This window comes from Channa argus, chromosome 8 (assembly GCF_033026475.1).
Source record: "Channa argus isolate prfri chromosome 8, Channa argus male v1.0, whole genome shotgun sequence".
Lineage (NCBI taxonomy): Eukaryota > Metazoa > Chordata > Actinopteri > Anabantiformes > Channidae > Channa > Channa argus.
Window position 1 is genome coordinate 5,730,963 of NC_090204.1, and position 23,777 is coordinate 5,754,739.

Below are 23,777 nucleotides of genomic sequence, written 5' to 3' on the forward strand. Positions count from 1 at the left end.
GTGAGGATTCCCTGCTTACGTTTACACTGAAAGCCACATCACACCTGCTTCTCTGTTCTTTCAGTCACTGATGTCATGTTAGATACTAGTGTGGCCAACAGAAAAAAGCTTCCTCAGTTTCCCTAACATCAGTGAACTGACACTTAGCAAAACTTAGCAGCACTGTGTAATACACAATTTAAAATGCAGGCTGAACTCTTTTTTTCCATGGGCACATGGCTGAACGCTGTGTTACGTAGCTGGTCGCTAATAAAGCTTATGACAGCTTGCATTAGGGACTGCTACTGTAGCAAAATGTGACAGGCCATTAAAGCTGTGTTAAATTACAACAAAATACTGAATGACTCTTGTTTTACTCTAAAAAAAGACACACTGGGGGTCGCGTCTGACAGGCACACACCATTAGGCTCACTTGCTTTCACACCCACCCACACACAAACCCATATTCCATCCAAGATCCATAAATAGACACATTAGTCATTTGGGATGTGTTTATTTGTAACAGTATTACATGGTGGAATACGTAAATCAAAAGAAAAACAAAAGAATCATCTAAAAACCCACTGTAGAATGTCATATTCATAAAGATAAAAATAATGTGTCAATTTACATTAAGAAACTGTTAGCTGAGGTAAAGTTAAAATAGGTCTAGAAATGTTATGTACTCAAACAGCAATGTTTCCCTTTAAACTCAACTTCTTTGCTCATCTTCTGTTGGTCAATTTTTTAGGTTAATCAACATCATAGTCCAAAAGAGTTCTCAAGAGACATAGGGACTCTGGCCATAAAATAGGGAGTCATTGCCATCACAGTTGATGAAGTTGATGCAGATGATGCTGCAGTCTACACAAAAGATGCTCGGACAGCAGCAGTTGTGGCACCTGACCAAGAGACAGATAGTATCCTAAAGATTGTTCTGGGGAAATGGGAGGGAGGGCAGGAGAAGTCTGGGCAAAAGCAAATGAGACCATGTGCGCTGTCTGCAACTTAAAAAATAGAGCTTTGTGGTACAGGGGTAGGGTGTGATTTTGTGAGACATAAAATCTGTAACCTGCTTCGATTAAGACAAAAAGTGACAGGACTTGAGGAGACAAATATGGGGCATGGTGCAAGGTTTAGACCTGGAGCCTAGATCAGAAAGTGAGGCTAAAACCTACAACACCCAGGCACAAGATCAAAATATCAGAGGGAGAAAGAGGCAAACAAATCACAGAAAACAGGGAAAAGAAACCATATGTTGGTATTGCTTGGGTTAAAGTCAAAAGTTTGCATAACTGAAGCCTTCCTATTTTATGGCTCAGAAGTCCAATGGACGAAATGGTTGTTGTTGTTATCATTATTTACAAAATGAGTTTGGCAAACCAACCATCCGATGCCTTAAAGCCATGTTGACTCTATAACTCCTATAGAGCTGACCCCAGCGGCTTGATTGACTTATAAAATAAAAATCAATTTTTCAATTTCTTCTTTTTTTTAATTGGTATTGTACAAAAGCTATAGAGAATGAACAGTTCGACAGTTCGATCACAGAATCTTTTTGACTTTGCAACACCTTCCTCTCTGGCTCCATTCTTCAGTATGTCTTGTCCTCTGGTCTCTGTATGAGTCTGTCTGCGAGGAGAGACGTTTGGCAAATTACTGTGTGCGTGTATGTTGGAGTGTTTTTGTGTGTGTGTGTGTGTGTGTGCAGACTGATTGCTTTGTTCTGAGTATGTGTGTAATAGGTGTGTGAGTAGCTCCCAGAGAGTCTTGTTTCTGCATAGTGATCCAGCAGACACTCACAAGAATGAGGGGAAAAGGCCGAACAAACCAACCAATCAGAGGCATTGATCCCATTAATGGGCCATCCTTGGTTCAGTCTACCTCCTCCTGGGGGATCTTCTTGTTACAAATGCAGATTCTGTTCATTAAAATAAAAGATGATCACTCTAATCCCAATGAATGTGCGCATATGTTGGTGGGTGTCGGAGACAGGGAGGCACTGCTTCATTCAGTCCCTCCTTGGCAGCACAGTCTCTGGCCAGACACAGGAGGCAGAGGAAGGGAGTATGGGACAGAAAGGAGAGAGGTGAGGGAAGGAGGGAGAGAGGAGAGGAGCAGGTTATGTCTGTAAGGCTGGGTGTGAGTTAACACAGGGAGAGGAGGAGGGGAGGAGAAGACAGCGCAGTGGAGGGAGAACTGGATCCGTCTCAGTGATTGATATCTCTCCTGCCTGGAGTGAATGACCCAGAGGGTTCTCTCCTCTTAGGAGGAGACAAGACTGCAGAGAGGAGGAGCAGCAGGAGTAAAGGGTAAGGAGGAGGAGGTGGAGGCTCCTCCTGGGAGGTTGTTAGCCAGAGGAGAAGAAGAAGGGCTTGGCTGGGCAGGGCAACATGCCAGACACACACACACACACACACACACACACACACACACACACACACACACACAAGCGTGCGCTAGGGTTCTCCTCCTGTTCTCTCAATGCTGGTCAGGTCTGTCTTCCTGTCTGTCGCTATTTCTTCCCCTTGTTGATCTTGGCGTAAAGAGGGTCCTTCCCCTTCTGTGCACGAGAAGAAAAACATTAAATATCAGTAACTCAAAAACAGTGAACATTTTGCTGATATTAAACCCTGGCTGTATGTGTAATGTGTGGCGTCTGCATTTCAACAGAATGCTTCACAATTAGAAGGGAGGATCTGAGTTTGATTCATCCTCTCAACTGACTGCACTGTGCATCACCAACCTGCAAGCCCTGACAAGCATAGATCCACATCTGCAGAGGTTTGGCACTTCCTGACTAACAACAGGAACTGCTAGCACCAACATAGGCACCAGGTGGCAGTGTCACACTGCACTGCAGAAATTGTCCAGTCATTGAAAGAAATGTCCTCTCACAGAAAAATTCACCCCTCACACTAAAAAGCTTTTAGGTGTGTGTGTATGTCACTTTGCATGCACATGCATATTCTCTTTTCACTCCAGACTTCAGAACCAGTATGAATCACATGTAGAAGCGAGCGCCTTGAAAGACCAGTTATGAGTCATCACGGCCATGTTTCTCTATAACTGAGCTAGAAGACAGTGGATGATGGAACACCCTGCAGTCAGAGCAACCAGCCTGCTGCACTCACTCACAATGGGCCCGTTATTATTGCACACATAATTACAGCCAGCCACTCAGTCCGCCACGAAGACAACTTGATTGGAGGCTACAGACAGGGCTATTGTATTCTGGAAGACTTCTCTCACTTGGCACAGAGAAATGTGTTTGCAGTTCAGGATCTACCAGTCCCAACAACTTGGGACCGTGTAAAACATGAAAAAACGTATTTTTAATTTCAATAGTAGAAACAACATGTGGAACATACCATGTCAACTGGAATTTATTGTAAGTAACTCATATTAAAAAAGTTGGGACTACAACAATCTCAGTTTTTGGAAACCGAAGAGACTAAGTGCTTTAGGTTTTAATGGAAATGTTCTTCACCCTTTATGCTTGATATGGGCATATGGGAATGATTTTAGCTGCTGAAAAAAGTCTTCCATGAAAAAACATCTGAATGGCACGATATGTTGCTCCATAACCTGTATTCATCATTCAGCACTGAAGGCGTCTTCACCAATGCTCACGTTACCTAAGCCATGCGAGCGAATGCACCCTCACACAATAACAGATGCTGGTTTTTGAGCTGTGCTGGATGGTCCCTGTCCCCTTTAGCCCTGGGGACACAGCAATTTCCAAAAATAATTTATTATTCTGACCCATTAAACCACAGCACAGTTTTCCACTTTGCCTTAATCCGTTCTAAATGAGCTCAGGCTCAGACAAGCTATTGGCAATTTTGGATCTTGTTTACATATGGTTGTTTCTTTGCATGATAAAGTTTTAACTTAACAGAACAGAATCTGAATCACGTCTCTTCTTAATGAGATGTTCCACCTTTTTTCAGCATTGCACATCTTTTCCAGTCTTTCCAGTCTGCGTTTCCTTATCCTGTTTTTTCTTTAGTTATTCTGCTGGGAACTAATTCAAAATGCGCAAATGTGTTTTTTTTAAAGGTTTTTGTCTTTGTTGTAGTTGCAATAAAAAATGAGTTTTATAAAATGTGCTTATCATTGCATCTCTTTTCACTTACATTTTACACAGTGTCCCATCATGGCTGTGCCACAAGACAAGAGGATAACAAACTTTGGCACACACATACCAATTTTTGTACTTGAGCAAAAAGGTGATGATTGAATTTTATCACTCCAGTTCCTCGATGTCGATCAAGAGGTCTTATTGTGATTATTAGGGCAACTGGTTCTTAACAAAAATACCAAATTTCTGGTTTCAACATCTAAAATCGAACAGTAATTGCAATACATCTTGGGGTCAGGAAAACTGTAAACGGCATTTGTCACAACGGTATCATATTGTGGGCAAAACAATAAAAGGATTGAGAAAATAGGCAGCAGATTTGTAAACAGTGGACACTGTTTCAGAGCTATAGTTTGTGGACTATAGTCCAAACTGTAAAGGCAGCTGTGTGCAGCTTTCTCAAGGTACAGTGCGGAGTCTAGAACAAAGATGCTGTTCCTTCAGAATCAGGCTAAAACCTGTTACCCAATTTGCACACACTCATCCAAACAGATGAGTGGAGTTAAGGATAGGATGGATGCTTTGGGACACAGAGCTATAACTGTCGGGCTGGCCAAGGCCAGACAGTCAGCAGAGAGTAGCTGCCAGCAGCCCTGGGTGACAAAGAGTCTGAGACAAGCAGTGACAGCAAGCGCACACTGCTCAGCCCCTGCATCAGACCCACAGCCCGGGAGTGTCACCCTGCATCATCTAACCAGCGCTGCCAACTGGGACTGCTTCAGCTCCCCCAAATCCAGCGGGACTGAGAGGTGCTGGGTGGAGGTATGAGTGATGTGCTGGCACAGCACCAGCCTGAAGGCCAAAATATCTGCCCTGGCTGGTACATGTGTGGACATTGATGTGTGTGGGTGCGTGTGAGTGGTAGGCCCTGGGCAGTGGGAGCAATGTGAGATTGCTCAGTGAACCGTGGAAGCAGGCCATTTCACGGCTGGGACTTGGGAGCGTTCACTGGACATGATGAGATCACCCCAGAAAAAACACTTACAATCCCACTAGCCCGAACACATGTCTGTCGTAGCCACACAGTGGGAGCGGGAGACAGGCGGTAAAGGCCAGTAGCAATCACACACACGAACATACACAAACACACACTTGGCTCCAATATGAGCACAGGTGGTGACTATATCGATCACAGGTGTGCTTGACAGGGGAATATCTGGACCTATTGCACAGGTGCGTGTGTGTGGGTGTTTGGGAAGATGCTTAAAGTCGATGAGATTGAGCAAGTAAACACCATATGGGAGCAGTGTCATTGGACCAGGACCAAAGCAGTCCACCTACTACAGAGGGAAAACTCAGCGCTTCTGGCCATAACAGCCAGCCAGCCAGATTCACCATTCACTACTCTACAATTCATCCTCCCACTTAAGACCTACACCCACCTGCTGCCCTGCAGCTTTCAGACAGTCTGAATATGAGGACATTGGCCAACAGGGGAGAGAGGCTACTCAGCCACCCCTTCTACTGGAGTGGGGAAGGCTTCTTGGGTTTTAATTAATGCCAATTATAGCGGGGCAGTCATTAATCTTGGCACCCCAGTATTAGCTGATGAAAACAAAACCATTACGTTTTCGCCTGTGTGAGTGCCAGCAGCTATCATTAAGGAGCCACAGTCGGGAATTGTGTGGGAGAGGATACCGGGTAGAGAGGCAGGGTTTAAAATGGCTCTCTTCTTGTGTGTCTGTCCCTCCTTGAGTAGGCAAAGTTGAATGTCAACATGTCTTGAACAGGAAATCTCCAGCGTTTGTGTAAAAGTTTTCCTGTAGCATGACGTGCAAAAAGTTTGAAATTGCCACATTAACACTTTAATCCTTATGCAACAATTCACATTATGAGTTTTATTACACCACAAAAACATACATAATGCATGAAAGGATGGCATACACTATCTTTATATTAAGCATAGCACATACATCAGAATATTGTGCACCACACTGGCAAATCCCAGAAGACGTCCTGTTCACTGAAGTGCACAGTTTCTGATTGGCTGTCACACACTATTGACTTTCTTGGTGAGATGTGTGCTATTTAGGGAACTGGGTGTAATTTAGGCACATGTCACTAAGACGAGACACAATGAGGGCACAGTGCACTATGGCCAAAGTGATTATGCATAATGAAATCATAGCACATTTCATATGCACAATGCCGATTCAAACTCTACATGCTACATACAATATAAGCAAATCCTCATACATGCACAAATCACACACAGCACCAGTCAAACAGCCAACCAAATGCATGCTTTTCTTTGAGGATGCATGACAGGTAAGATGATACACAGGATTCAGGCAGACTGATGTAAGTGGGAGATGCAACAGTCAAGCAGAAGAAGAGATAAGAGCAGGGAGGTGAAGAGGGAGGAGTTGGTGGAGAGGTATTAATACCTACCCTGCCCTGCTGCTATCTAGCTCCCAGCCTCTGGACTGGCCTGGTCTAGGCTGGGCTCTGCCGTCTCACTGGGGCAGGGCGACCCAGAACCACATGCCTAAAGAAGGGACGAAGAGGACGAAGGAAGGGAGAAAAAGGTGGAAAGAAAGGTTGATGGAGATTCAGTGAAGTAAATAAGGGTGAAGAGGAAAGTAGAGAAGAATACATTTGAAAGGACTGAAGGATCTGTGAACACTGCAAGAGAAGACATAAACAGGCAGCAAAGAGAAAAGGCGTCAATATTCTGAAGGAGATTTAAGGACAGTTGGAGTGAGAAATCCCAGCCCACACAGCCTATCTCTTTTCATAAACACATTTGCAAATCCTCGTAAACACACTTAAAAACACGCACACACACACACACACACACACACACACACACAAGCCCTCATTTACACTTTTCTATTATGAATGCCTCTGCGTAGTTCAATCTATTGATCTGCCCCACCCTCAAAAAGGGCTTCTGCTTTTTACACCTTGCACCACAGAGAATGGGAGTCTATGTTTCTGAATTCCTCTTTCCCTGTCCTCGTTTCTTTGTAACCTTTTCGCCTCGCTCACTCAGTCCCACCACCAATGCACATTTCTCTGGGTTGTATAAAGCTTCTGTGTGTTATTCAGGCCCAGTGACATTTTCAGCCATGTGAAAGTTCTCTATTTTTTGCAATAATAGCTGGATTGGAGGCATAAAACTAATGTTTCATGGCTGGATATTGGAGAGTAAAAGAGAAGGCTGAGGCAAGAATGAAAGAAAAAAAGACACAAAGATGGCAGGGAAAGTACTAGAAAGGTCTTGTGTCTTTGAAGGTCACTTATTCTAAAAGGACTTTGGTAAAAGGAAAAGGGAGTTTCTCCAAACTCCCTTAAAAATCGCTCTTTATCTTCACACTTTTATCTTGATTTTTCTCATTTTCTCTCTCAGATTGAGGTATTGCTGCTAAAATAAATATTAATTGTCCCAGGAAGAAGATATGGAGCAGAGATGAGTCTGTCCATATAGAAGTAGTGATGTATGGATGATACCTGGCTGGTATTAATAACAGCTTAATGATGTCTCTGACAATTCCACTAGCTAATTTAACGCCGTGTTGACCATGCACACACACTTATGCAGACACACTAGTGCTCATGATCTCTCACAAGCACACATTTCATGTGCACATTCACACGGACACCGATACAAACGGAAACACACACTTGCACACTAAAGGACACAACAGTATCGGCCCCCTAATCAGCCAGAGTGATTACCTGGCCCGCCAAAGCCACTACGTAGGCTATTTATCAGACGATCTCAACATGCTGTGTAGGTTATAGCAGCGTAAAGAGTGAGTTATTAAAGACACACAGACACACACACACTTACAGCATCTTCTTCTCCACTGCGACTAGGGCTGCCTTCTGCTTCCCCAAATGAATCATCTGTGGGGGGGTCTGTGGCATCAGTGGGGGGGTCACTGACATGGGAGGCTGAGGACTTGGAGGGAGAGCTCTGCCTGGGAGCTGGAGTGGGTGCTACATGAAGGACAAGCTGAGTCAGATGTAGTGACACAGTGTCGGGAGATTTGTGAGAAATCCTGTTACACATATAAACGACTGAATAGTTGCAGCCCTTACGTGAGTTGGTGGATGGTGTTGTGGAAGTGACTGGCGTCAGATTCATTTGAGAAATGTCAAAGTCGTCACAGTCGTCCGTTTCCTGGGCAGTGCCCACACGGCTGAAGTAACTGCTGAACGCCTCTGTGGTTCCTGCTAAGCTGGGCTGATCACCTTTCTTTGACGGCATGGCCGGAGGCTTCGCCAGCTGAAAATCCTGAAGGACGAAAACCATTAGTCGAGTAGCCCTTCTTCAAAACATAGCTACAATCAGGGCTTCCAGTCATGGTGTGAAAATACCTTTTGTATCATCTTCAACTTGTCCAGGTCATCAACAGTGAAACTGTAAACCCTTTATAATTTTTCCATCTCAGCCAAAAAAGGTGAGCTGGTTAAGGGAACAAACTACACTGAAGCTCAACTACAGCTTTACTACCTGTAAATGTCAGTTGTACCAAGACCCTGATCTTTGAGATTAGAAGGGTAATGAAACAAAGAATGTCAAGTTAGGGCAAATGTCTGCAGTGTTCCCTTAATTCCTATTCTAATACAAGGATAGAATGCCACAAGAACTAACTAACTATTCAGACAACCAACTAACTAACTAATCAAGATTTCACTGGTTTCTATTGCAATTTCCTAAAAAAGACAAGTTGAGCAGATTTCATTCTGGTCTCAGCTCCTCACCTTGAACATTTCCTTGCCCATCTTCTTCCCCCTTTCCCCTTGCTGCGGACTCGACGAAGCTGAGGGTGAGGGAGCTGAAGCGCCGGCTGCAGCACCTGAATGGCTCTCGCCGGCTGGAGTCACAGTCGTGATCGGGGTGAGAGTCTGGAACATTGCAGCGGGCAGGGTGCCCACGGGCTGGGCAGGGAGGTAGGCTGTGGGGGGGAAGGCTCCAGCTGCCATGGCTGCCCATTGCTGCTGGGTGGCAGGGAAAATGTTGGCCTGGCCCCAGATGAGAGGTTGGCCACCTGGCAGCACCTGGGCCACTGGACCTAGAGGTGACTGGACCCCGAAGGCCAGTGGTGTCTGGGCAGCAAACGTCTGCTGGGACCAGTGCCCTGGAGGTACTGCTCCCATTGTCACATAACCTAATGGTGAATAGGAAGAGATTATAAAAATGGCAATAGTAAAGATCAGAATTGTAATCATTTCTTGGTAATATTAAAAGTAAAAGCAGAGGACAGAAGTGATTAAAATACCAACAGTGCATATGCTCACCTCTGCTGTTATTCAACACACAAACACACACAGATAATAACCCATGCATCACCAGGGAGTGCTGCCCTACTTCTGCCTGCAGCTAATGCGGTGCCTGTTAATGGTCATGGTGAACTATAATAATTACCTCCAGAATGAGCCAGAGTCATTATGAAAAGGCAGGAGCTTAACACACACTCATTAAAATCACTCAAACTCATCAGTGAAAGCTTATTCTATTACACACTTGCTAGTCTCCTGCTTCTGGTCTCCAGTTGTTGCCTACAGCAGAGAAACTTGACATTTAACCTTGGCCATCCTGCGCCACTGACAAGTGCAGGGAGACAGCAGGCGAGGAGACAAACAGAGGTGAAGACGGGACTAAAGGTGGACTACTAGGAAAAATATGTAATATACACCGACATCAAAATCACATATGGCCCATGCATACCAAAGAGGCCTCACCAACAGATAATCTCAGGCTTGTTTGATTATTTTCCGCTGACCACCACAGTTGCCTCAGCAGCCACAGGTAAATCAGCAGCATCTGAGGCAGCTAGCTAATGACGCATTTCATATTCAACACACAACCAACACCTCCTTATCCCCCTCCTCTCATCTAAATTTCAATTCTATTCCGTCATATTCATTTTTTTCTAAACCCCCCACCACCACCACCACCACCACTACCACCACCTTCCCTTCTCTACCTCTCTCCCACTCTGCCTTCGAAATCTTCTGACTCTCTTTCCTTGACTCCCTCCCCTTCGCTGCGTATGTTTCCCCTTCGCTTGCAGCGGTGGTATATTTAAGCAGAAAATGAACAAGGTCCTACCTGAGGGCACAGACGCAGGATTGAAAGGAGCAAACAGTTCCGTGGGAGGCTGCAGGCCCTGCGAGGGGTCGAGGGTGTTGGCTGGAGAGGCGGGGGTCTGTGGGGTGTGATTGGAGGTTGGGGTAGAGGAAAAACCACAAGGGGAGACAGCTCAGTGGAAATGCTATTAGGATTTTATAGGGTATAAATGAAGCTGTGCATGTACCACAGCTACTCACTGATGGAGAGGTGATGTCAGGAGGCGTGGACATGTCTCCAAAAATCTCTAATTGGTTGATATTCTAAAAACAAGAGAAAGTACACACTTGCAGTCAGGCACTATACCAACATAGCTGTACTCTGTACATTATCTAAAGTGGTTTCCATTCCAGTGTAACATGCTTCACACACTGCATGCAACACAATACTAGGGCGGTAAGTTTGTTGTACCTACCTGAGCACTGGCAGCAACACAGAAGAAGTAACAGAGCGGTGAGGAGAGATGGGATAATGACATGAAATGGTTATGATGACATACCTACCAAGTGTTATCACAATCTTTGTCATCTGCTCCAGATAAAGATTCTAGAAACTGACTACCATGCCCTTTCCATCATTACTGTGCCAATGTCTTCTTCTGGACAAGTCATTAATGTCCCCCTCGTGCAGATGATGGGTAGTGTGCCTCACATGAAATAGTTATCAAAGACAGCAGCCTTTCTATTTGATCTGAGTTTGGTCTGTATTGTTCTGTTTCCTTTTACCGTCTCCCCATGATCCTTCTCCCCCTTTTTATTGCACATTAATAATATCTTTAGGCTGGTGGCAAGTGAAAGAGACTATTTTTAGTGGATAAAGGAATTTAAGCCTTGAATACATGGTTAGAGATTTGCATAAATCATGGATGCGGGTAATTTCTTTAGAGATAATGAATGTTCTTAGAATATCTAACCCTCTCGTTCACTCTTGTAGGTCACACCAGACCAAAAAGTTATTTTTTTTACATCTATCAGAAAATGGATCTATGAGCATGGTGTTTCACAGTTATGAGTTTAGATGTGCATGTGAGTTTTTTCTCTCTCTCTTTTTTTGTTTTATAAAGAGGATGGGGATAGATAGGCTATAGTATGGCCTATTGTTGCTGCAGAGTCTAGTGCAGAAGATAAAAATCACGATATCAAAGGTATTCAAGATACACAAAATAGTGCGTACACAGGGACTGATAACAGGATGTCCATGGGAGTTATTCACAATTCACAATTTCAGAAACATTTTATTAACCTTTTAGTTCATTTAATACACTTTTAGTTCACTTGACTCAACAGCAAACATGCGTGGTAGGGGGGTGACGGGGTCAGGTTGTGTTATAAATGCTTTAATAACACCCCTCACCCATGGCCTGGGGGGGTTCGTGTCTGACAGGATCTCTGATGTCTCTTTATGTCCCCTCCACCCTAAATGATCTCTACTCTGAGGTACAGGATTTATTTTTTTCCCCTCTTTCCACATGTAAAAATGCCGGTGAGGACACGCGGGTGCACCCGTACATACAGCACTCGACTCTAACCTTGCCACAACCGGGTAACTATGGCAACAGCAAGGCTGTTTTATTCATAAATGACAGGGGTCAAGATTTGGGGGGACCTATGAATGGTAAAGAACAAAAGTTGTACAGTACAGATGAGAACGGGAGACAGAAGACCATTTGAGGATATAGCGCATAAAACATTTCATGAGGGCTACCAGTCAACCTAAGGACACTATGTTCCCTTTTTGCAAAAACTGAAAACCCTAAAAACAACATGTATACTTGGCTTTGCTGTAACTTCACACAGAACCTTACCTGAGTCCCCATGTCCAGGTCTAAGTTTATCAGATCTGCCACTGCAAGCTGCTGCTGATCAGTTTGTTGTTGTTTGAGGGGTTGATCATGAAAATGATTATGCTGATGATGGTGAAGGTTTTTTTGATGTCCATTCTGCAATCACAACGCTAATGTTAGATGGCAGGTGAGATGAAATTGTGCTCACAGACAAACATCCAGGGAGAGGCTGAGACAGGAGGAATTGAGGTGATATGAGGCTTATTTGAGAGGGGAATGTGATGGTCTGCAGGTGTCCAAGTCACAATTCATGCACACACAAACACCCACCCACGCACACACATACACACACACACAAAGTTCATGTTGGTAGACTTCGAGACCAAGTAAAGATTTAAAGAGGTTTATAGATCATCCCTACCTTTAGTCTAAACTACAGCTCTGATCTGTGGTTTAAACCCCCTTTGTGTTTCTGTAAAGCCTGCTCCCCAGTGTCAGGAACCACAGCGTGAGACAGACAGCAAGGCAGGCAGACACAGAAAGACAAGCTGGATTAACTGCTGCCTGCTGTATGTGCAAGCAAAGGGAGGGAGCTCATTATAGTATAGAGAAAACCTGTTTCTGTCCAGATAGTCTGTTCTATGTTATTAGTAGATATATTTTCATCAATCTACAAATCACAGGATAAGGCCAGTAGTGTTATCTTTTAATTATCAGTAACAAATCTTGACTAATCCCATGAAGCCAAAAATGAATTCATTCTGCCAACTTCTTAATGTAGCCCATGCTTCTTCTGAACTGAACACGTAAAAGAGCCACACTGATAGATTTACATGTGGATTTCACCCATGCCTGCGACATCTGACAATACGAACAAACTCAGCTCTAGCAGGATGCTGATGGTTTGGGTCAGACCTTTTTCCTGTACGGACACTGCAGCATAATGTGCACACAGGTCTGAAATAAGCCACAGTAGTTGGTGTACTGCAATAATACAGAGTGTATTGTTTTCATTGGATGAAAACATGAAGTATGACCATCGTTACCTAATACTGAATTCCAATAACAGCTTGCCCAATACTAATCAGTTCTGGAAACCCTGTCATTTATTTTCTGGATGTTTTTAGTTTTCATGAAAATCTCAAGTGTTCTGAGAGTTGGAATGAAACACACAGTATTTGGTGTCTTTACTTTCTTCTCCTTCTCTCTTTTAGCCCCTCTCTCCTACCCTGCCAATTATCCCTCTGTGCCCATTATACTCTCCTGCCATTTCTTTGTCCAGCCCTTTATCTTTATCAGTACAGCAGCCACCTATCAATTAGCCATCTCCAGGGAAACAGTAATTACCTGTGCACATGTGTTCTGCATACTATTAATGCAGCCCCTTTAATTAACGCCACCTTGCTGATCCCTTGCTGTGTGACTGATCACACTAGCACAAGCCGAAAATGCTGCAGAAATGTCACAAGCCAACACAAACACACACACAAATTCACAACTCTGATTAAAACAAAGCCAGGTTATAAACATTTTCCTCTTTCTCATTTGCGTAATATTTCTCATACACGAACAACAAAACCCATGCGTGGTAACTTAACTTAACTTTTATATAAACCAGTTTAGACAAAGATTGAATTTTACAGCCACGGCCCACTGATCATATCATGCCATATACCGCTGGTGTGTTTGGTTGGTTCATGGTAATATGCTGACCCCTACATGTGGACTGTGGGGTAGCGAGGGCGTCTGTCGATTCAACACACTTCTTACAGGGGGAAGGACTCAGTAGACTGAAGGTGCTTTGTGTGTGTGAGATTGTGTGTGTTTTATTGACTTGTCATCATTTAAGAGGGTGACAGAGTAAACAACAGATGAGATTGCTGCAGACAGGAGGTCACAATTCTGCCCACGGTTATCATTTCATCTGAGGTGTAGTGTGTACACACACAGCAAAGGTCTCATCTAACACTACTATCAATTCTTCTGCTTAGAGAACAATGAGCCTCTCCTGCCAATGAAGTAAACACTAAATCCAGCCTAAATATCAATGATCAGATAAATGCTGCAGTCTTGGTCACTTCCCACTCAGTAATAACATCAGACACTCCTGCTGTGTTTACACCACCACCATCTTATATTTTTCAAATATAAGATGTTGCCACTTTAAGAAATTCCCCATTCTCCTTGAAGTTGATATGAACGTCAGAAGACTGCCAAAATGTACAATTTGATAAAAATGCTACTTTTTTGACATTTGTTTTGACTGAGGCCTGTAGTGACATCACTGACAGGCTCAATTATGCAGCACAGCAACAGTTTTCTGCCCACTGTGAGCCTGGACTTATCTTAAATTTAAATTAAATTATCTTCAAATTACAACACAAGCTGTCTGCTACAAAAACAAATTTTAAATTCTATGATTCATTTATACATCTATGATACAAGGTTATATTTTCTCCCATTGATCGACTGGGAAGGAGAAAAGACTTGAATTCCTTGTATTTAAACCAGAATGGACAGTTGGTTGCACAACAAGACAGAAATATTGGATTTGTTCATGTTCAGACAACACAAAGGCAATCCAAAGAGCAGCATGTGTTGTGGGCTGGGTAAAGAGAGAACAGAAATACTATGGTGCCTGTAAGCTTCTTACCAAAGCTGGGGATAATATGGAGCCAGAAAACAGCAAGGCTGATTCCCAGACTACCAAAATTCATTGAGCAGCATTCTGACTGCCAGTAGTAATGCGTAGGAGTCTAGTTTCAGTGGTTTAATCATAAAAGACCCACTGCAAGTCGGGATACACACAGAGATGGTGGGCTCTATATGGTCTGAGAGAATACTGATCTATTTCCCAGGTATAACGTGTTCAAATACAAATGCACACACACTCAAACAACAAGAACATCCACACACACAGACACACAGGACAGTAGCCTGGTTATAGTGAGTGTGAAGATTTTAGCAGATTAAATCAGGCAGCAATATAACTAGCATCTTTATAGGCAGATAAAGAGCAGCTGAGTTATAGTGCAGCCTGACAGTGGTCAAGGTCATCTTTCATTATAACCACTGACAGTGTGAGCCAATAAGAAGAGCTTAAACACACACCCACGCGCACACAGTGACAATTTCCTGCAAAAAAAGCTCACTTTTATGTATGAACTGGGTCAAAAACAGGGGGCCATGCACATTATAATCAGACAATTCTATAGTCACTTATCTCCATTAAAAGAAAAATTATGACAGTGAAAAAAAATTACTAGTGCATTCTGGGATAAGGTCATGCAGGTTTTTAAAGCATTCACCACTGGCAAACCACAGCCAGGCATGCTTCATCGAGCAAACTGACTTGACACACACATTCACACACACATAATATACAGTATCCCAGTGAAGTATAAGGAGCAGGCACCATGGAGCACAAGGAAAAGGGCACCAGCCACCACAGCTACAGCACAGGCAAAACAGTAGCACAGTGCACTGTTTAAAAGCACTGGGTCCCAGAAAACCTCTCAGGGGGGGGGGGGGGGGGGGTCGCAAATACATTGGATCAATTGCATAGGAGATGTTAAGAAGAATTCAATTTGCTGCAAAATTAGATCGTCACAAGGCCTCTAAAAGGAGAAGGCACTGAGGGAAATGCTTTATGCTAAAGTAAGAGTGTGGCAGCTGAGAGGTTTGTCTGAGAGGGGGAGGCAGGCTGAGGGGGTGGTAGGACACAGGCAAGTCACTCACAGGGTGTCGCTTTGGGACATCATAGACCCCTTCCTTCTGGTGACTGGTGGGAACCTACACAATCGGTCAATAAAGTCAGAGAACAGCCAAGAGAGCTTGTTACCTCTAGTTTAATCAAACAATGAAACAGTCTTTACACATCACTGTTACAGCACTGTGACACACCCAATGCCAACACAAAACCCTGGGACCTGGCTCCTCGGGAACGAAATCAATCACTGGTAGTGTGTGTGTGTGTCTGCGTGTGTGTGTGTCTGCGTGTGTGTGCGAGCACACACAGACGCACAGGGATAATCAGAATTAAAATCTGTTGAGTGAGTGAGAACCCATCTACTAGGCCTGCGGTGACGGCCCTTCTTTTATGCTTTCCCACTAATAAAGAATGGATAAGGCTGGTTATCACACCCACAGACATGTAATAACTCCGATTGTCATACACACGGAGACATGTAATATCTCTTTGTCACACAGGCAGATGACAGATGACAGTGTGCAATAAGAGATACAACGGGAACTGATAGCAAAATACTGATATGTATGAATTGTGGTATTCCTGTGGTTCTGTTTCCCACAGTGTTGGAAGTAAAGCTTTATTCTTTCCCAATTAATCGTTCCTAAATCAAACTGTATGAAAAATGAAAACAGCACAGATGAAGAATGAGGAAATCTACCTATTACAGCCGGTCTCCCTTTTTCTCAGTTTCAATGCCCTGTTTACTTCTTTCATATGTTTATTTCCAGAAGCTGCCATCTTTATTCATACATTAGTTCCTCAGTGGCTGGAGGCTGGCTAAAGCTCACAATTCTCGTGTTTGTGTGTGTGTGCGTGGTGGGACTGTATATGTTTCTGCACGTGCCAGCACTCCTTCTATTTTCAATGCATTTTATTTAAAGATCAAACGAAAGGCTGGTGATTAATCTTTCTTTCCACCGCTTTCTTTCATCTCCTCAGGAAAAAGAGGGAGGAGAGGTGAGAAAACAGGAGGGGTCCGTCTTCCACACAGGCCAGGAATAACCTACACAACCCCTCCGCGCAAGCTGTACCCTCCCCCTTTTCATTCCTTGGAGGTCTACCAACGTCTCTGAGGAGTGTGCACAGCAAAAGGCTGGTCTCCCCGTGGAAGCTAACTCTAGCCCTCTAGAGAGTTGGCTGGTTGTTCACCTCAGATTTTTGCCATCTTTCATTTCCGTATCGACATTTTACACACATTTTCTGAAGAGGCCACAGAATATTTATCCTGTTAAAGAAGGATGCAGCTGGTATTACCTTTGAGGAGCCCCCCTTTGGTAGCTTTACCGCATTAGCTCTGGTTTAAAGCTGACTACAAGTTTGATGATAATAATACTAAGACACAAGCAGACAAGATGAGCTTGTGGGTACCTGATAAATGCCCTCTTCTGATTGGTCACGGATGGGCTCGTGTCCCGCCTCAAACACAATGTACTACAACGTCAGCAGCAGATGGAGGAGAAAAAAGCCAAAAGCAGGAGAGAAATTGAAGGATAAGGAAATTGAGAGAAAGTGGTGAAACTGCAGAGGTGATTAGTCAACATCGTCAATAGGTTTTATTAAAAAGCAGTTGAAGAAAAGATCCCAGTGAAACATGGAGGAGAATTCCCAAAGCACCTGAGAAAACTAATACACAGGTCAGCTACAAAGCATGCACCCCAACTGGCAGACATGCACACAAACACAGGGCTACAAACCCATGAACACACAGATTTGAGTGTCCTATGGTGGAGGATTCCGTATACGAAGACGTCTGACCCCCAAAACTGAATACTGTAGCCAAACAGGAACTGTCTCCCCACAGTGCACACAGAGAGGAGCAAGCTGACTTGCCAGAAATGCAGCAGGTGATAGAAGCGATGTGATTGGTCAGTAAAGTTACCTGGTACACTGGGTCCTCCAGATCCTCCTCTAGTATTGTCTGCAGATGATCGGTGGTGGGGAAAAGAGGGAGAGATCAAATAGAGAGGAGCAGAGGGGAGAAAACAGAGGAGAGGGAAGAGGCGGTGAGTTAAGCTGGTGGAATAGAAAGGGTGGGTGGAAAGCACAGCAAGAGCTAGCAGCTTCCCAGCATTCAGATAATGATTTGGCAATCATCAGAGAGAGAGACACACACAGAGATAAAGTGAAATTAAACAAGAGATGTAAAGAAGAGAGAACAGCGGAAGGTGAAATACATAAGCACAATGGGCAGATGGTGCCACTGATGAAACCGTAAGTCATTCAGTGCACTGCCTTTCATGTTTTCCTTTTCAAGCTTGGACTTGTCTCAATAGTCACTTGGATAAAACTCATTATAGTTAGCAGTAGACTATTAAATAAGGGTAAAAAGTGGAATATAAAACCGTTAACAGAGGGTTTGTACGTGTACCTGGTAGACAGCCTGCTCACACTGCTTGTCTTTCTGGGCCTTCTTCTCCATCTCCTCTCTCTGCTTTATCTCATAGATGAGCTGGAACAAGTCCCGCAGGTCCAGAATCACAGGCTCAGCCTAGGAGGACAAGGACACATCATCTTCCCATTAATACACACACATAATTTACACTCAGGGTACTGATCAAGACTCGGCACCAGTGTTACCAACTCAGAGGGTCTTCTTATCAATAAATGTATGATTTGTAAGGGATAAAAACATTCTGTATCTACTGTTAACCTTGCAAAAAAAGTTATTGTTGCCACGATCATTTTTAATAATAGTAATAAAATGCTGTGTATTGGTTTGACATTTAATGAACCTCCATGCTGTTACTCTAAGCACACCTTGATTATATTTTATATTTTCACCTGCAATATGGCCCCAACAGAAAGATATTTCCTTTTGTAAAAGGCATTGCAGGGTGAGTCTGTGAAACTTGACTGGGCTGAAGACAACTAATTATGGATGATGCCATTAGGCCGCAAGCTGAAAACAAAATGACAGCATTGATAGGTATACTTTTATGTAATAGTAAACTGAATTAAACAATTTAGCTAGCTATGCAGGAATGTATTAGTCTGGATAAAATAAAAAACACAGCAATTGGTTTGCTAAACTCTTTCATTAAGGTTAACTGTGTGTTAACTCTTTCCCTCCCTCCCTTGTGTCTGTGTGTTAAAAGCAGTGACTAAATTCATACAGCGAGGGTTCGAAACAGAGAATTGCTACATAAGTAGCTGACTGCAACTCGAATCTGGAAAACAGGTTACAGCAGGGCTGCATATAAAGACAAGAGACAGGCAGTGAGCCTCCACACACTCATCTGCACAATAAATACATACTTGTTTCTTTATCTCGGCCTGGTTCAGACAGTGACAAGAGCTCACCTTGTACCCCTTTTCTTGTAAAGGGAGCACAAGCACAGACAAATCAGTTCAATGAGTCCCAGCGTATAACAGCTGTCACAGCACAACAGCAAAGAATCATATAGTACAATGGTCTTTCAGTCCTAATCAATTATTGACTGGAGCTATGCGAAGTGCAGCTAGAGTTCACAGCCTGAACGCTGCCTTGCATAAAGAAGTTCTATTTTAGTGTTGTCCTTCTGCAAAATGGTTTCAGCTGCATATTACTACTGACAGACACACAGGGATTAATGCTGGCTCCTGCTGAGGCAACAGTGAAACATTATGTCAGTCTGTTGGATACACATCCTCTTTGCATTTGACAATACATGCTCCGATCTCCATGTTTTCTTGCCCTCTTTCTCACACTCAGTTTTGGTTACCTTTCCACGGAAACATCAAGGGCACGGAGAGCTGAAAAATAGCACCGAATTTTCAAACAGTAAATACAGAAAACCTTGAGGATGATCTAAGAGGTCCGACCAGCTCATTTTTTTACTCCCCATGGCACCAATGATGAATGATTTTAACACAAATCAGCATTAAAGATTTTTAATGCAGAAACAATGTGCTATGAAAAACTGCACTGATTAGAATTTTTGGGGGAAAAAGGGTGGACTTTTCCATTTAGACTAAAGTACAGTATTAAGTACACAGCTGTCCAGAGACAGAGGGAGACTCAGCAGTGATGGCTGAACCACTTTACCACTACATAATTTTTAATTTGCTGCTCACGTTTTGTTATGTTTTGCTCATGGTGATAATTTAGTTCCACATTTTTCAACGTGATGAAAACAAAACCTTTAATAGCTGCACTTGGGACCAGCATCAAGTTGCCTTCAAAGTCTTCATTTACAATTGCAACTTTTCAACAACATTATGACAGTTATGACAGTGAAATAAGAGACTGCCTATGAACTCCTTTTCTACACAATTAGTAGAATTCAGCTGCACTACAACTTGCTAAATAAAACACATCTTTCTTGTGCTGAGACTTTGAGACGAGTGTTAAGCCAATTACTTTCAAATGTACCCCTAAATTGGTCTTTTCAGAACAACTTTAAGTCTCTGTCTTCATAACGACAGAGACGCTTTGTTAATTCACATCAAAGTGGTTACTTTCCAATTACAGCCTCAGCTATAAGCTCTGTGCCTCCACCCCTCTCATTGACTGCTCCACAACTAATAGTCTGAGTGCAGCTGAAGGCTGGTTGAAATCCTGAAAACAGGAGTACAATATAATTGTAACCTTTCTTCTAGCATATTTCAGGTAAATGAAAGCTAAGTTGACTGATGAAAACTTAGCCTTGTGCTACACTGTAGCCACGGTTCATGGCCCTAGGAGGATGGATATGCTATTAGAGCCGGTGACACACACTCAAACTCTCATCGACTCACTATGGGAAATCAATATGGCTACAGAGCGAGCCAGCTGGACTCATAATAAACAAGCCAAACACATAGACACAACAACAGCAACAGCCATCATAACAGGTCCAAAAGCATTACTCAACATCGCTGTGTTGGTGCAGAACAGAACATGAACACACACACACACACACACACACACACACACACACACACACACACACACACACACACACACACACACACACACACACACAAACACACACACGCACAAACACACAAAAAAACAACAAAAAAAACTTAATAGCACTACAAAGGAAACAGTGTTGTTTGATGAACAGCACAAAGGGACCTGAGCTGGTGTTCAAGAGTTCTTATCTAAATGTCAAGGGGTTTATGCTTTTGAGAATAGACCCTGATGAATCATACATTAATCTACACATACGACATGTACAAACAAGCAAATATACACATACACGCACAAACCGACACACACACATACTTACTGACTGTGCCGTCTTGATTGCCACAAAGCGGTGGTTCCCTTCCTTTCCACAGACGTATCCAAAGGCTCGGTGGTCCGTGATGTCCTTGGCAATGTAGGAGATTTCGTGGACCGCATGGTGGTGTTGGAGCACCTGAAGAACACGCAGATCAAACTATAACAGACTTTTTGTTCATTTTATTATTACAGTTCCATTCATTTTTAAAAGAAATGAATTTAAAACTGATACAAAAATAAAAAGGGATTTGAAAGAGACCTAGCATCCTTCTTAAGTTTGTTTGTCTATGTACATTGTAAAGCACACGATGAAAATAATGTCTTGATAGCACTTGATTAATTAATGACACAAAAAGCTTCCGATTTGCAAAACAAGTTAGTAACGCTTAAATAACATGACCACATTCATATACAAATAAAAAAAAGAATTCCCAAAATTCCTATACACATTTTCAAAGAACTGAAAAACGCAAATTCCCCAAGCAGACACACAGAAACAAACACTCTCACCCAGAGACCTTGTATCTTATATTAAACTGTTTCCAGCTCCCCTGCCCTCTCTAGTTTAGCCTGGCTGAGGAGTGCCAAGCAGGCATTGCCCGTGGCAGATGGCACTGTTTTTCTCGAGGACAGAGTGGGGGCCAGTGACAATCACAGCTCAGCAAGCTGTCGGCTTGATCACTTCATCTGTCCCCTCGCTCACAACACACAAACACAATTCACAACCTAATATGCGGTGGCCCTCTGTTAAGTCACTAAATGTCTGCTTTGTTGTTACAGTCTGGGCCAGCTGCAAGCTGGGAGCAGAGACACACAGTCAACATAATGACCCAGCAGCCCTTGGGTGCATGCTAGGGGCTGGAGCTGGATACATCAGAGGCTAAACACACACATCTGCTTGTTCTGACACTATTCCAGAAGTAAGATATGGCAGAACAGAGTGACACCAATTTCAGATGGAGGGCAGGGATGCAAGGGCGCACTTATAAGCGCGAGCGCGCGCACGCACAGACACACACACAGACAGGAAACCCTAGTAGAAATGAATAAACATATGAGTCACATCCTCTAAATTTATTAATTAGTGTAATGATTATTATTATCACCTCTGATTGACCTGAAAATGACTAAGGCAATGCACACACACACACACACACACACACACACACAGCTCATTTGCAGAGGTTATTGAATTATCTCTGGGTGGGTGGTGAGGTGACAAAGAGCGACTCTGATTCAAAGAGAGCAGAGAATGAGATGACTGCATAAATTTAATTGTTCTGCCTTGTCTTGGTAGCAATAGTGAGAGTAGAGTAGAAACAATTTTCTTGTACAGTCAGTATCTGCTTTGTGAGGTGTAGTATATAGTGGCCATTTTCTTATGCACGAATTTAATTAAGTGCTGAAAATGTTCCACAGTGATCCAATGGCACTTTTTTCTGCGGGACATGACATTTCAAACAACTCAGTCTAATTTCAACCATGGTTGAAAATAATAAAAGGCACAGGGAGTTACCATGAAGAGATGCACCTGGCCTTTCATGTGTGCTGTGTTAAACCATTATAGTGCCGGTGCTACTGACTGTTGATGGTAATAGTTTATACCGTCCTCTGCTGAGCATAAAAATGTTCAGTTTTCTGATTGAAGAAGAATAATAACTGCAAAAAAAATTGAAGTAAAAAGACTACAGCACACATCAAATGGTAATATTGCAATAATGATAAAACAGAAGGTGAGACTGACTTTTAATTTTTCAAATTAGAAGGTCAAGTTCTACTTTTGGTTAAAACAAACTGGGCTTTTGCATTAGAAGTTTTAACTTAATTTTTGTCACAATGCATCTGAAACTATAAAATAAATTGTATGAAATGACTCAATGTTAGTGAGTGAAGTTGAAGCAGGACTTTGACAATAATCAACATCTATAAATTTTTAAGCACAAAATCCAAACACAAATCTTATTCTTCTACGTAAACTACCTGGACCCAACTTAGACTTACTGCTTTACTGTAACCAACACAGTGTAACTGTGCTAAAAAGGCTGAGGCTCACAGCTGTTAGAAAAAAACATCATGTATCATCATTCTTGGATAAGTTTGGACAGAACACAAAGTCCAGGAGGACAGACACTGCCGATATGTCTGGCAGCATCAACTAAGAGATGCTGCTCAAAGTTGCTTAAATAGCTGCATTCTCTGGGGTAAGTGGATTGTTTGCAAATACAGGTGGGTGTATCCAAAAGTCGATACTGGCTGCGCATTCTCTTCTGATATGCACTGCTGGTCTCAGTCTCAGTCCCTCTCTCTCTCTCTCTCACACACACACACAGTGTCAGTGTCTCTGAGGGACTGTAGGCAGTATGCCCTTCAGCGGTTGCTGGCCACTGAACCAAGATATTCCCCCGTTACGCTGCGAGGGGGAAAAGACGAGGAGAAGCGGCAGCAGCAGGATGCTGTCTCTTTTTTCTGTTGCTATTCACATGTCCCTCCTGGAGAGAAGACATCATCAGAGAGACTGGAGAATCCGTCCAGACTCCAGCCAGCAGGACAGAACTGAGATTACTCATAAGCTTTGAAGTTTACTGTGTTCTTTGCAAAGTGCTCTGTGGTTACTAACGGACGTCTGTCAGTCACTAACACAAACAGACTCATAGATGAAGAGAACATATGTTTGCTGTCTGCTCTCTACTTTGACTTATCCAACAAAGATAAAAATTCCAAAAAATATTAAAAATATCTATTTTCATTGTTAGGTTGTGAACGAAAACAGACGAATACTTTTTACCATGCTTTGCTGTGGTTCTCACCTGATTCCCTGTGCCGATATGTGCAGCTTACCACTGTATGACC

At 43.1% G+C, this 23,777-nt stretch overlaps 1 protein-coding gene across 15 annotated transcripts in view; it reads right to left on the reverse strand.

Moving 5' to 3' along the window:
• Window positions 1-477: 477 nt before the first annotated feature.
• dab1a (DAB adaptor protein 1a) overlaps window positions 478-23,777 on the reverse strand; it is a 167,192-nt gene continuing 143,892 nt past the window's right edge. For 5 of the 15 annotated variants that reach the window (XM_067513782.1, XM_067513781.1, XM_067513779.1 and 2 more), the window contains 13 exons: window positions 20,932-21,063; window positions 18,108-18,227; window positions 17,619-17,657; window positions 17,108-17,170; window positions 15,727-15,780; window positions 12,010-12,144; window positions 10,406-10,468; window positions 10,188-10,284; window positions 8,837-9,243; window positions 8,171-8,366; window positions 7,920-8,068; window positions 6,515-6,611; window positions 478-2,542 (listed from right to left, as the gene is read on the reverse strand). In XM_067513782.1, coding sequence (XP_067369883.1) covers window positions 6,531-6,611; window positions 7,920-8,068; window positions 8,171-8,366; window positions 8,837-9,243; window positions 10,188-10,284; window positions 10,406-10,468; window positions 12,010-12,144; window positions 15,727-15,780; window positions 17,108-17,170; window positions 17,619-17,657; window positions 18,108-18,227; window positions 20,932-21,063 — 1,536 coding nt within the window. In that variant the 3' untranslated portion in view covers window positions 478-2,542; window positions 6,515-6,530. The remainder of the gene's footprint in view (window positions 2,543-6,514; window positions 6,612-7,919; window positions 8,069-8,170; window positions 8,367-8,836; window positions 9,244-10,187; window positions 10,285-10,405; window positions 10,469-12,009; window positions 12,145-15,726; window positions 15,781-17,107; window positions 17,171-17,618; window positions 17,658-18,107; window positions 18,228-20,931; window positions 21,064-23,777) is intronic. The other 10 variants (XM_067513786.1, XM_067513785.1, XM_067513789.1 and 7 more) reach the window with 10 other exon arrangements.